At 36.8% G+C, this 15,206-nt stretch overlaps 1 protein-coding gene across 16 annotated transcripts in view; it reads right to left on the reverse strand.

Moving 5' to 3' along the window:
- LOC122568968 (glutamate receptor ionotropic, NMDA 2B) overlaps positions 1-15,206 on the reverse strand; it is a 349,490-nt gene that overhangs the window by 95,396 nt on the left and 238,888 nt on the right. For 2 of the 16 annotated variants that reach the window (XM_043729361.1, XM_043729365.1), the window contains exon 2: positions 3,056-4,150. The exons of the other annotated variants lie outside the window; for them this stretch is intronic. In XM_043729361.1, the coding sequence (XP_043585296.1) occupies positions 3,056-3,386 (331 nt within the window). In that variant the 5' untranslated portion in view covers positions 3,387-4,150. The remainder of the gene's footprint in view (positions 1-3,055; positions 4,151-15,206) is intronic. 16 annotated transcript variants of the gene reach the window in all.

A 15,206-nucleotide genomic window follows, 5' to 3' on the forward strand; every position in this document is an offset into this window, starting at 1 on the left:
AATGCTTCTTCTCCTACTATGTTCATCGTTCAGTCCCAAACCTAATCCCAATCATCCCAAAAACCTCACAAACTCACAGACATATCTGTCACTGACAAATCTCTTTTAGCGGAATATACTGACACATTGCTGACGTAGTAACGATGTAGCACGTCGATGTCAATAGGTTAAGTACGCAGTAAACAGAATTAATCCACCAACGTGCTGAACGTTGCTACCGGTCAAACGTTACGTTGTTATCTCTAGAACGACCAAAATACGAAATATGTACCAAGGAAATAAAAATGTATCGGTCCACTCTAACGTAGATACTCTTATCCACTCTGATAATCAAATGGATAACATAAAAGCTACACGGAGAAAGCTTTTATCCGGATACCTTTACCAAAAATGAATCGTTCGAATTTTATAAAATCTCAAAGTTATAAGTTGGACCGCCCTAATATGGCCAATTTATCGCTCTAATATTTCTGGTTTGAAATAAACGAGAGCGTTTCATCGTCCTAATTATTTTACGAGAAAGAATGTGTAAGATAAAGTCGGCTTATCTTGAACAGAATCAAAGAGGAATATTTTTCACTGGAACATCCATGTTTTCCAGTCACGTTCGCCCTTCATAAGGTAATACAGGCATACCGCACACATTTTTACACGTGTGCAGAAGACGAGGTCGTCGCGAATTGGTACGAGCGAACGTTAAGCCGTACATATTGACCGATGAGAAGACTTTTGAAGGAACGAGAACATTAATTTCGGCGTCCTGGCAAAGGAAGAAACAGTGTCCCTTTTTTTACTACAGCTACGTGGCCACGTGTCGCCAACAGAGGCGATATGAAAGCGGCGATATTGTCCTGCTTTCGAGTTCGTCACACGGAAATATTGCGACTGAGTTCCACAGAGCAATGAACTCTCCGCGATTTCCGCTTCCTGTTATTTTGATGTCTCAGGCGAATTGGTAACCGAGAGGAGCGGAGAAAGGTGAAATACTGATAGATTATTGGCTTTCGAAAAATTTTATGCTGAATTATCGCCATTTCTGAAGATTATAGCTGTCAGTTGCGTTATATTACAGATAGAGTATCGATTCTGTAGCCTAAAACTCGCAAGTAAACTACAGATATTTATGCAGTTTTCTATTTTTGTAAACGTAATTAAAGAAATAGTTTTCAAATAGGAATTTACTTTGTCTATTAAATATGACACAATTATATCATAATGAGTGCATTACTTTGAATATGTTAGGTATTTTTACATACTATATGCATTTTATAGATTTTTGAAACCTTAAATTTTCCAAGAATGCATAAACATGTACAGGCAATTTATTTATAAATAAGAAATTCATATTAAACGAGTAGAGAGGCCGTATTATTGCTCAGCCAAGTAAAATAGATTGTTTGTGGATCAAACAAGTAGTGCAAGTCAATCATTCCATTGGACGATATTAAATATTCATGGCAAACAGAGCAGACCGATTATTGTTAAACTAATTAATGCAATAATATACTCGCGGGTCGAATAAAAAGAATAAAATCGATCGTATGTAAAACAGATCAACTATTATTAATCCAAATGACACAAATTAGTCACAAAAATGAATCAAAAAAGTAGTACAAGTCAGCCATTTGTTAGATGTATAGTAAATATCCGTCGTAAACAGAACAAGCTAAGGAATTAATACGCAGACGAGGAGAATAAACTAGTCTCGGATCGCGTAAGTAAGTAGTCAATCATGTGGTATACGTGTAGTAAACATCCGTCGTTAAACAGACAAGTATCGTAATATAATCCTTAATCAGCGTTAGAAATACGTTACTGTATTAAACTCAATTACGAATTTATTGATAAGTCAATGATTAATATTATTGAAATTATATGTAATTACTACATTTATTTTTAGAAGTCTTTTTTAATGTTTCTAAATAAAAAGGATATATAAGTCTCAGTTGACAAGATGGTAACACATCGGTAACTAAAATTGGTGACAAATAAATGAGAATAATAAAATATGCTATTACTTTTCATGTAAAAATAGAGAAACCATATTTCTCATACCATATTTTTACATTAAAGTGTATTAAGATGCTATAAGGAAAATATGGTAAGAGAGCGAAGGGAAAAGGAAAATACTTTTCGTTTGAAAGCTGCTGGGCACGCTTTCTAACCGTGCGTAGACGTTGAAATAGTAGACGTCGGGTTGGAAGATGTATTTGTACGAAGTTGATGGTTAAACTGAGAATTGTGGGAATGTGCTGATGCGATCACTTTGTTAGCAAATGTAATTCACAATAAATAGACATCTGTTTGCAAGCTATGAAGCATTTGCTGACATTAAATCAAATATTTCGTGAAGTCGATTTTCAATAAGTTTCTATGAATGGAATACAGTTTCATTCTCGCATATAGTAATCGAGTATTCCATTTTACGAACTGAGATTCAAATTATTAAACGATTATTGTATTAAATAATAGGGACACTGCTCGAATAACACGATCAATTGGGTTTGTTATTTTAAACTGTGTTGTACGAAACTTGAAATTCGTACAAATACACTGACTACATTCCCCATTAGAGATAAATAAACATAGAAGCGTTAAAATGTGCGAAATTCAGAAAGAAAATCCTTCTTGCACTTCATTAACCTCTATTACAGCTGTCATTAGACTGCAGATGTCCATGGTATTTCATCCCTTTATGAATGCGGCTGAAGAAATGGAACCCAAATAGAGACTTGTTCTATCCACTAAATATTGTAACGAGCGCTCTACTTTGGATTTCTTGTATATATTTGCATAATATGCGCATTCCGTACATTTATCACTAATACTTGTAAATTTTCTATAAATGCAAAATATTTTTAATATATACATATATTTTGCATTTTAATACTTTACGGATTGTAAGCAACTGGCTAGTTAGTTAGTAATAAAAAATGAAAATAAGAATTAAAAATCGCTAAGGATGAAACCATGTGCATCGTGTTACGTTTGTCTGTAATCGTATTGACAAGTATCGTGTTATTCAAAAACTTAACTATACTTCTTCCATATATACCTGTAGGACTCGGTGTGAGCGTCATCATGCTCAGTCGAACTGAGTGCTGCGTGAAGTCATACTTATCCAGGAAGCTGGATCCAGAATGCTTGTTTTGTCCCTTCAGCTTGCCGCCTTTGCGCAGGAAGCCAACCGTACGGTTCACGGCCTTCGTGTACTCGCGCACACCGAAATTAGTGTGCGGCACCACTAATCCGATCGACATTTTTGGTAACGATCCATTGCGCCGTCTGGATGATTCGGGAACTCCGGACTCGCTGATCGTTACCCTCCGGCCGCAATCGCCGGAGATCACGAACGTACCGAGGATCAGAAGGAGTTCGACTCGCATCTTTCCTCCTCGTCTTCCTTCCTCGACCTTGTATTTTTCGTCTGCTCCACGATTCTCCTGCTTCAAGGTCGATTAAATGTAAAAATTATTTCTAATCGATGGCATTGGAAAACGAAGTTCCGTATCTTGATGACCCAGTCGATACACACGAAGTTTGAGTTCGTTTGATCGATAAAATTGCCGAGGAAAGTAGCTCCGTGATTCGTCGACGACTTTGGAAAATATTCACCTTCGACACACAGAAGAATCTTCTTTCTCTTTCCTTCAAATCTTACTGTAACGTCGAAGATAAAATTGCTAGCAATTAAATTACTAACTACTGAATCACTATACCGAGAATCATGTGGTTTCGACAATTTTTGAAACTTGTAAAAAATTTTTTCCGTGCTCTTGCCATCGTTCACGGAAGATGAAACATATTGCAGTGAAAGTGGTATCTTCTAGCGCACGTAACTGATCAGATTCGATTTGCGTTGCTTCTCGTGCGTCATTCTTCGATATCCGATCGTCTGAACACTGATAGTTCCAAGATTGTCGACGATTCTTCCACAGCTTCGTCAGTGTATTACATGAAAATTTTTAACAACTATACACTGTAGTAGATTACTATCTAAGCGACAACTTGTTAATATATTTCGATGAAGGAAGACGAAATTTGATTTCACGCTGGCGATTATTATCCGAGATAACAAGAGGAACTCGAGAGTGGCAAACGGATTGCGCTTGCCTTCGTACGGACGAGATAACTAATATTTCGGAAGACACTGAAAAAGAAATTAATTGTTGTAGGTAGCTGTTCTATTTTCTGAAAACGGTTGCCTTCTGTCGTTGATGGAGGCTCGAACAAATTGTACATCTTGTACGCAGAAGTAAAAAGTACGTTTCGGTATCGAAAAACATGCAAACAGCAGCGTAGGAAATAACCGAAAACAAAAAGAAAAATAAAATAAAATAGGCCAATAGGCTGCTGGTTTATGCTATCTCTTTTAACTAAACTTGTGCATTTTGGTGTTGCATGAATGGAGGTCGTGATCTACATGGATGTTTTTTTGAGCTTCAGAGGTAAAAATTTATGCGTAACGGGTCACCCAGAAAATTTCTGCAGTTGTAAGCTTCTTTTATTTTGGAACAGCCTGCGTTTACTGGAATGTAGTTATTTTGTTTAGAATATGAAACGGTACATGAGTTGTCAATATTAATGAAATGCGCAAATACCTTGGCTGTATTGATATACTTCAATTAGTATACATATATGTACCATTTAATGGAAGTTATTCTCAGATAAAATAGAAAAAAAGGCCGATTATAGTTGTCTAAAGATTCTTTGATATCCCAACATTGTAACTCTAGTTAACGTCAAAATTGACAATGTTGAAGTAATTACTTCGAGAAAAACTCTACGCCTTTTCTTTCGTATACCCGTGACCTAGAGACCACTGTTACGAGGAGAATAGAATTTAGTGAAACAAAAAATTCTAAATAAGGAGAGGTCCATACCATTGTGCCCTTGAATATAAATTATGTTTTGAGTTACAAGGTCTAGAAACAAAAGAGCTATGAGTAGATTTCTATTGCTGTTTCTTGCAGCCTTCAGCTAGAGCTACAAGGTTAACTTTTTTGGTAATGTCTTTGCTATAAATATATGAACATGTTCCCTATCGCTTCTATTGTATTGTAACACTATAAGAGTGAGGATCTGGATCAGCATACATTATACTTATACCTTTGTTTATTTCAAGATATTTTTCTACTACAAATTCATCCACTCGTTCTTCTATCAGTCAACCTCAACAGACAAAACGTATTATTGGCACTCAAGATTAACAAGATTGGCACGAAGAAGAAATAGAATCATTGAAGTCGTTCCAAGTCTATTTATTTAAAATCGGGAGCTATTATCGAGATCATGTGTACTCAAAATAATTCAAAGAATACAGAAGGTAATTAAAATCGTGACATCGACGCTAAAAATAACCATCGTCAATTGATCATCAAAACAGTTGGATTATTTAAACATGCGCGTCGTGTGAGTAATGAAATTTCTAAATCGAAGATTCGTCAAACGTAATTGATCTTTTACATGGCTGAATCTGTATGGCAACATCCACGTGGTAATTCAATGACATCATACAATATTTGTTCCATTACAGAAGACTAATCGAGAAAGAAACCCTTCATATCGTCGCTAAAAGTGCGAAAACGCAAGAAGGTGTCTATTGGTAACAAAGTAGCGAGACTGCGATTTCAAATCGAGAGAAACTCATTATGAGAGATCACCGGAAAGTTTTGGCGGTACAATCGAGCACGCCCCCCGCCCCTACCCCCGCGAAACACCGATAAGATTGGCTGGAAGTAATTACGGGGTCCTCAATTAAGCCGACGCCCGATAATTTCGTGCGAGGATCTGGAGCGTCAGAATCACAACGAAGCTAATTATTGAGATTTTCGTCAGGTCGGCTGACAGGGACCGTTGCCCCGTGTAATTCCACGTTAATTGGTAATTACGGAAACCTATCAAGCTCCGGCACTTTCACCCGCTCTTGTCGTCCCTTGTTTTCGTCCTCTTACAACCCCGGGCATTCGTTTCGTCCATTCGATTGCCTGTCTTCGCAGTAAACTACTCGTCGCGATCACGTATTCAACTTTTAAACGTTCCTTTCCAGAAAGAGTTGAATTGTACTTTTCGTAGTAGATGCTGAGAGATTCACCGATAGAAAAAGAGACGATTTTCCATCTCGTTTACTCGAAGAATATTATTGTTCGTTTTCCAGCCATCTTCAGATGAATTTTGTAAATTTTAATTTGAATTTGTTAAAGAAAAACGGTACGTAGTAGGATAATTGTCTACTAGCAGAATTATTTATTATTAATTGATCAGTTGTATCGAACAAATAAAAGAAATAAAATAAAATCGTTGGTTAACAGGAGATCGTTATGATAGAGAGTTTCTTTTACATTCGGTAATTGTACGAGATAATTCAATTAAGGGATTTTATCGTTTTGACGAAGCAGTTGCAATTATCATTCTTTTGTGTGTTCATTGTTCACCTGCTATTGTCTGATTTAATTTAATTGGCGTTTAATCCAATTCTATTATTTCTCTCGATTGTTTTCGTACGGTTCAATCATATAGTTGATTTCAGATTGTAAAGAAGATAAAGATGGAAAGAAACCGAGACTGCGACTCGATAGTATCTTATCACAAACTAACTATGAACACAATGGATTGGAATAGAAAATCATATATAAATAGATACGCAAAAACTTCTCAGTAATAATAATAAATATCGCAACAACGAAGAATCATGAATCACGACTATTATCTCACGTTGATCGATCACTGCTCCGCTACTGCAAACTCCGAAAGAAAACATAGCAATTTATGTGCAACAATTTTCAAACGTGAAGAGCTATTGCACGTTAAACTATTTCAATTTATGGAACGACTTGTCCCCTTTGTCGATGGAAATCTTTCCATAGTGACATCGTGAAACCATAGATAGTCCGTTTCTCTTCGTTCGAGCGGCAAATGTAACTATGGTACATCGACGATGCCAGTCACGTGGAAAATTTACATGCACCATCAGTATACCGAATGCCACTTCCTTTCTCTGAGGAAAGTCCTAACCTGTTTACTGGAGAGGTTAAATTTGCTTTCGAAATTTCTATCGAGGCGAGAATGCCCGCGTTTTCTTTTCCTTTTTTCATTTTCCTTTTGCAATACATTTAATTTTCTATTGCACGCTGGCTCTAATGGATTCACTGTAATCGTGTCTTCGCAAGAGGGTGCGAATGGAACTTCGGTTAATTACGCAAGTGTAACGTTTCAGTGAATTGGATTCTTCGTTAACGCTGTTACCAGAGTTGAGATGAGATACTAGGTGTGTTCAAAGTATGTGTATATAAAGATTCAAGTTTTTCTCGTCGGATGTAATCTTCGTGGAAGAAGGCCGAGCATGGGTTAGTTGGGTGAAAAGTTAAGTAGTAACTATAAAGTGATTATAGATCAGTGCTTAACTTCCGTTGCTCTCTCTCTACTTCTGCCGTAATATAATCTTAAAGAAAAAAAAAAAAAGAAGATACGGTCCAAGGAACTTGTTATTATCCTTTCGGATTACGAAGCTTGGCGCTTGTCGTTAACGTTGTCGTTATCCTGGAGGATAACCGAACCTACGTATCGTTATAAAATGCGCACCGTCATCGTTGTAGCTATATTCAATCGCTGGTTTAACGATTACACTCAGTCGATATTTTTTACTGAATTTGGTTGATAGTAGATGATAGAAATTTGACGAAATATTATTATATTTGAATACGGTTTTGTTTGATGTTTCTCGGATAATTAACGTCTTTGAACCGTGTCGCTAGGAAAGTAAAAAATCTATCCTAATAATCCAATCGATTAACGTTAAAAGACTAAAATTTCTCCTTCAAATATTTACCCTTATCTTTAGAAATTAATCTCTAACACCGATACTGATATAAACATGAATACCAATTACAAGCGAAATATAAACATAGCTTCTACCATTATCGTTCATCAGCGAATGCAAACTCTGCTCTTAACACGATGCTCGTCTCTGCGAATGTTCATAATCAAACAAACGCGATGAGATTCTGGCCGGAAATATTCCCATTCAGGATTTCCTATAACACAACAAGATAGTAGAAAGTTGTATAAAACAAATATATACCGTAAATGAAGATTGTACGTAACTGTGTCGAGTTGATTTTAGTTTACAAGCGAGAAACTAGCGTTAATGCGACGAGCCTCCGATATCAAGGATATCCGGCGTCCTCTGTTTGTTCCGAACTCCGACAAGTTTCCTTCGGTACGACGGTTCGGTAGTCGTGGAATTGCCAACGAAAACCTGGCTTGAAGTTGCTTCTGGTGAAGATGACGGAGCGAAGATTGCTAAGAAGCTTGGATTCGCCCGTCTCTAAGTCGAATTGTAACAAATTTGTACACGATATGGTCAGTAGGATGAAGCCTATATCTAAGTTTTCAAGAGGTTGTAGCTTAATCCGGATTATTTCGTTACGTCGAATGAATCGAGTAACATTAACGAAGCACGGAGAAGCTTTTCGAATCCAATTTGCTGCTACTGCGAATCCAATTCGTTTCGCGAACGATGCTTGCAAACTGGACGGCGATGATTATTTCTTTTAACGAGAAGAATAATTCGTTTTATGAACGTGAATGATGTCCGTGCATGCTACCCGGGAGAAGTTAAGTTACAATAATGTTATTGAGTCGGCGGTAAAATTAAGCGGACGAATAGTGGAACAACGTATCGACGAGGTCTCGTGAAATACGGTTTGTTTACGCGAAAACATAAATATTAACACTGCTGCGTCCTGTGTGTCATTTTCGACCGAGTCGTATTTCTCTATCGTTAAAAAATTTCTTAAATTCGAAGAAAATATGTATGAAAATATGTTAATTACATTAATACGTCAATTGTATAGCAAAGATGTCCTCAGAAAGTTAATATTTCTGATTCGACAATGAGTTCAAGCTACAGAAAAATTAGAGGATCGCAGCAGGGTTAATTTGAGATATTTATTAAATAATTGAATAATAAGTAGATAACTAATATACTAGTACGACTAAACTTCATTGATACCTATTTTCATTATCTATCCGTCTATTTTCGTCGCAGACTAAACGTAGCTCGAAATACGATCTGGGAAACGCCTGTGCAGTGGTGTCTCGTTAGAGACGTGGACTCGCCCATTGCCATCGACGTTTAGTTTCTGTTTCGAGCGCGTGGAAATTAGTCATGGTAACCGAGTTACGGTAAAGCTGATGTTCCTAGGTGGAAACTGCGTGAAAACTGCGTCAACCTGAACTATATCGCTCTATGTAGATTGGACAGAAACGGTTCGAGTAAATATAAAATACGTTTCTCTTCGAGCCTTTGAATCCATGGAATTGGCTGACAGTAACATACTGATTGCTCAATCATCGAAAATGTGGCATTTGGGAACAGTAACGACTGCAATACTTGGGTTCCTTTCTAGCAAATATTGTCACACTAAATAGATTTTTTTTTAGAAGAGGTAAATATTTTCGTAACTTGAGATATTGCAATATTAGATAAAAATAAACCTATTTATATATTCATATATTTAATTCAATTGTATATTTAATCGAAGCTTTTAAGATCTTAGCTTTCTACCAATCATCTAATATCCTAATGGTATCATACCGACAATAAGGATTGCATGCTTTATTACTCAACACGATTAACAAAACAAATGCTGTGAATTGAAGAGAGCTCTCTACGGATTACAGTGTTTTCCGGCACTCGTAATCGAGAGTAATTGAAAGTTTCTGCTAGAACCGCAAGCGTTTCGAGCATCGAAGTTCGAGCGGAACACTCGAAATTATACCGTGTAGCAACGCCTTCGCCAGGCCCTTCTCCACGCGCAGTCGTAACCAAGATCCCTTACACTACGTCGAGTCAACCGAAACCAAGATAACTATCGATTTCCCTGTTCACGTCATACGATATTTCGGTCGTAAGTATCAGCTGGGATAAACAATTTTTCTATAATTATTATAATCAAACAATATCTAACAAACTTACTCTGTGTATTTTTTTTATTATTTTTCCAATATTTGTCAAGTGTTCTTTTTTATCAAAGAAAAAAAACAATATTATTGTATTAAAAATATCGCATCACCAATCGTGCGAAAATAAAAAACAGGATTAACAAAATTGCTGGCGCGCCATCGTTGTACGGTTCACACCGCTCGGTCCAAAATTCGTTTCATCCAATTATTATATTTACCACGATCACGTAATCTATTCTATGTAATTAAAATACATTTAATTCTAACGAACTGTGCAAGAATCTGATGTATCCCATTCTCTCTCCAACAAATTGACTATTTTATACGACAAACACATTTATTGTCTATTACATACGTATCGAAGAATTTAACAACAAAATTTGAGTGAACGTTATCAATTCGTTCTTCGCGCGCTTTCTTTCGCGCATGCGTTTTTCCTAAACCGCAAACGAGATCTCTGCAGGCTGGTCCGTGAAACGCAATTTCCCTAGGATAGATCAGATTGGATCTATTCCTGTCCGGGGTAAAGTGACGATAATACGATTCGTGGAAATATCCTGGTGTCGATGATACCCGACCAAGGATCTTGTCGAACACCGGCTGTTCAACGTTTCGATTTTCCGTCAGGATTACCAGATAAAACGATACCACCTAGATATGGTATCAGATGGAGAAGGCAGACTTGGAGGAGCGAGGATTGGTTTTATTTACGGCAGACAGCAAAGTGGCTGGTGTAATCGCTGACGAATAGTTGGTTTAATTTCAAACAGAGCACAAGCTGCATTCCACGGCAGACTGTGGCGTAATTGTTGTAGTTCGAGTGAATTATGTTTGGTTCACTACTACGTAGCCATTGTTCGCTTCGATACTTTTTAACTGAACAGAACTTTCCTTTGAGTGGCGTCGTTTAACTTTTGCACTTTGTTATGACGTGCTTTAGGAAATGAATTGAGCGTTGTATTGGCATCAGTAAAGTAGAATAGGATTGTGAATGACGCAATATGACGAACGCATGCAATATTTATGTACTTGTATCTCGAATTATGTCTTCGTATATGCGCGAAGCAGACAAACAATTCTTGACTTCTGAATTTCATGGTGACCCTTATGTCTTTTTCACTGCGGAACTATATATATATATATATATATATATATATGTATATATATATATATATATATATATATATATATATATTTCCGTTTAGTTAAGCGTGTTATTCATCTCGAGTCGAGTTCATTAACCTATGATAAATTAGCGTGATCAGACGACTGCTGAAAAATATTTTCTCGTATAACTTATATTTAATTATACAAGTAACATATTTCTCGCATAGGGAAGTATAAGTCACATATGACCATTTCCAGACAAACTGATGAAAAGAAAGACAACAAAAATTAGTAAGAACAGTCTTCCATGAATCGACAAGAGGAATATATTGACTCTTAAGCCAAGTAACAGAACGTCACTACCAATGACGAACAAACATAACAATACAAACAAGTGTTGTCCCTATGAGGACTGACTATTGGAACTAGTGTTTCACATCTGTATCTGCTGAGACAATTAGCGTATCTAGTGTACTCTCACATTGTAGTGTACAGTGCCGAGCAAGTAGTATACTCCTCTGACTGATCGGATAAATCCTACATGCCTCTCTCCTTACTGAAGCGTGAATAGATACCACACGTGATCGAGAATTGCGATTATTTGTGCAGGTGTGAAATTGTAAACGGTATATGAAATATTCCTTTTTTGACAGGTATCATAAATAACGACGATATATATGCATCGTACGAATCGGGTTTTGTTGAATACGTTGTGTGGAAGGAAGTACAAATCCGCAACTGGATTTCATATTTTTCTTTTATCGTAATTTTTTATTTAAGCTATTATGTTCGTACGTTTCGTCGGATTTCGTTTCGTCGATCGATTCCGTCTCTCGTATTTCTTTAAATCATTGATAGAAGGGAGGCTGCGAGTTATTGTATGTATTATAAACTTATCATTTGTGATCAAATTTCAGATGAATCTCATGATTTATACGCGTGTTAAAATGATCGATTAAATATCCCTTAAATATCGTCGTACACTCTTACGAAATTCTGTCGTTGGGAAATTTTAAAATTTGCTAATACGTGAAATAGATTCGAAGATTTAGCAGATGCTCGAAGTTTGTAAAAATAAAATTCGCTTATCCGAAACGAAATAAGCTTACTCCGATAATTGAATCGCAAGACACATGTACGGTTTATGCGGAATTATACATTGCAAATCGATATTTCTGCGATAGGTAGGTATTACGATACGACATATGTACGATCACTCAACGGCCCGAACTGGACATTTCGGAAGAGAAATGTCCTCGCTGCGAACTTTTCTGACTTACGGTTCTGACAGTTATGGTTTTAGCCATATTTCATGGATTCGAGTTTCCAAGATCCCTAGCCTGGTTTGAGGCTGTTTTTGAAACACAATACACGGACAAAATTTCAAGCCCTAGTTTAATGCCATTTTAAAATATAAATAATATCTTTGTCAAAATAAAGTATATTAAGTCTTCGAATTTCTATTATAAATTGTATTTATTTTATATTTGGTATTTTACATATTTTAGCATTTGTGCTCAACTTTGTATCATCTAGTGATCATAAATTAAATTCAACGATAGAGGATTGAAGTTTTCACATAATAACACCTAAATATAATAATTTTTGTACAATTTTTACTAAACTCGATCGTAATTAGATTGCAGAATTTTATTTCATTTATTAATTACTAAAAATACAAATATTCTACCTTTAATATCTTATATAGTTTTGCATATTGTATACACCTTATGTATCTTTGCAGCTTTACATTCCTAACAAATGTAAAAACATCACGGTCTAGTCATAACAGATCACCAATCCTTCTCGTTTACCACTCCCCAACAATTTTTCCAAATCTTATCACCGGGAAGATTCTGGAAATTATCACGGAAACCCAAGATCCACGTTTCCCTCGGTCCTTTCATCGAAACATCGACTTTCTCAGCAAACGAATAAGCGTCGCCTCGAAATAAGAAAGCCTGCCACCCTGCTAGCCCTAAGATGAAAAGAAACAACATAGCCACAGTATGTGGTCGCGAAAGAAGCTTTGTGTCCCGTAATTTCCTGTCGTGGCCACTATTTCCTTCGCTAAGAACACACCGAGCCTCGGCGTTTCATCGGTCACAATAGATCTCAATTGAATCCATCCCCGAATCTCTGAATTGCTTGGTCGAGCATTCGCGATATTGCGATATTTTTGCTCCTCTGGCCATGAGAACTCGCACCGCGATGATCTCCTTTAATACACAGTCGCAGGATACTCAACTTTTTCCTGTCATCGTTGGATACTTTCCTGAAAACCGAAGGAAAACGATAATCGTCCTACTCGTTTCGATATCCCGATACAACGATGAATAACGATCGCTGGTCAATTCAATTATCGAGTGTTTCGTACTTAGATGATAAGATCTGCTTGTCGAGTGAAATAATATAGGTGGCAGCCATGTGGGCCCATGGAGGACAATAGCCAGGCACAAAACTAATTTTGCCTGGAAAATGTAATAATCGAGACCTTGCGTGCTGTTACGTAGCATGAAAATTGCGCGAGAAAAATTCTTCTATCTCTTTGGGCTCTTAACAAACATAGGCGACAGCTTCTTACAATTAGATGAAGTAGACCAAAGAACCAGGCAACCAGCTTTGCACAGTTTTTGTAGAACAAAAGGAATCTACCCAACCGGGAAGAAGTTCGATCGAGGAGTCAATCTTCTGTCACAGTGCAAGAAATACATAGTTCGGAGAATAAAAGAGGATTCGCTGGAAATTCACTTAAAGAAGGGCGAATGCTCGTTTATGCTTTCATTTTATTTAAGCTGTGAGAAAGGCGAACATTCGCTCTAAACATATATAACGACAACACATAACATTGCTCCTGTGAAAGTGTGCGATTGACATAACAGTCGGACCATCAATTTCGATATCTCAATCCAGGAATATGGATAACGATCGCCGGTCAATTCGAAGGGTTCAATTGTCGAGGTATTATATTTTCTCTCCTGTCGTTTGACCATCGACTTTTGGCCAGGAATAGAAACGTCCTACCGGTCACGTAGGGGTCGAACAATCCCTAGCAGAAGGGTTTTCTCTTCTAATCGTCCTTAACGTACCTTCAGCCGTTTCCTTGTCTTCATGCAGAGAATTCTATGGTTGGGATTAGTCTGGACTTGGGATCGTCTAGAAGACGACTCTACGCGAGAAAATCGGATAAATCAGCGATAGATGGTATTCTAGGTTTATCTTGGGACGTCTGACCGTGACTAGGCTACTTCTTTACTGGCATCTGATGGGAAGAGGGTTGGTTTTGTCCCAGAGGAACGAGAAAACTAATTATTGTGGAGCAGAGCCAGTGATAAAAGATAGCTAATATTGAACTCTCGGGTTCACACAAAATTTGTCGCAATGTGAGTCTCCCCGAAAACTAATCGACTTCTTGTCAATTTCTTCAGTTTGTTAGATAAGTACAAGATTAATATTTAATTCTCGCGAAAGAAATTACTTATTTCCATAAGTAAAGATGACACAAGTAATAGCAAATTTTATGATAAATTTGAAAAATAGTGTCTGTAACGTGATCGGTCTTTCTGCTTTGCAATTCATGCAATTGATCAATCTTACTTCTGAACAGTTCATATATACGTAGGTTAACTCACAGGACATGGAATAGATTTATGTTTCTCTTTGTTATCATATTATGAATCTGAAAGAAGTTATGTAATTTTTAGAAGACAGATGATACAAGAAAGTTATTTCTTAGTTTGATTCGTTCTGGCATAATTTCTGATATTCTCGGTAATAGCAAGTATAAGTAACACATTTATACTATCTAAGAGTTTATACGTTACTTCATGAGAATATTTGCAGAAAATCTAATACTTCATTATCGAAAAAGATTATACCACCGCCTGATTATAATTCGATATTAATAAAGACATTCAGTTAAAATTTCTTGAAATCACTGGAAATTACTTAAAATCATTTAAAATTCTCTGCTGCCCCTTAACAATTCCAAAATCACCAATTTCAATAGCCGATGAAGTTGCGGAACGTTGTAACGATGGAACTAGAACATTCTGACCGAAAACGAAGAAACTTTCGTCGTTTCGGTTGCTGCTAGTTTCAAAAACAGAGCGAACGTTTCGAACGACATAAAG

The sequence above is a fragment of the Bombus pyrosoma genome, linkage group LG7, assembly GCF_014825855.1.
Source record: "Bombus pyrosoma isolate SC7728 linkage group LG7, ASM1482585v1, whole genome shotgun sequence".
NCBI classification, from domain to species: Eukaryota; Metazoa; Arthropoda; class Insecta; order Hymenoptera; family Apidae; genus Bombus; species Bombus pyrosoma.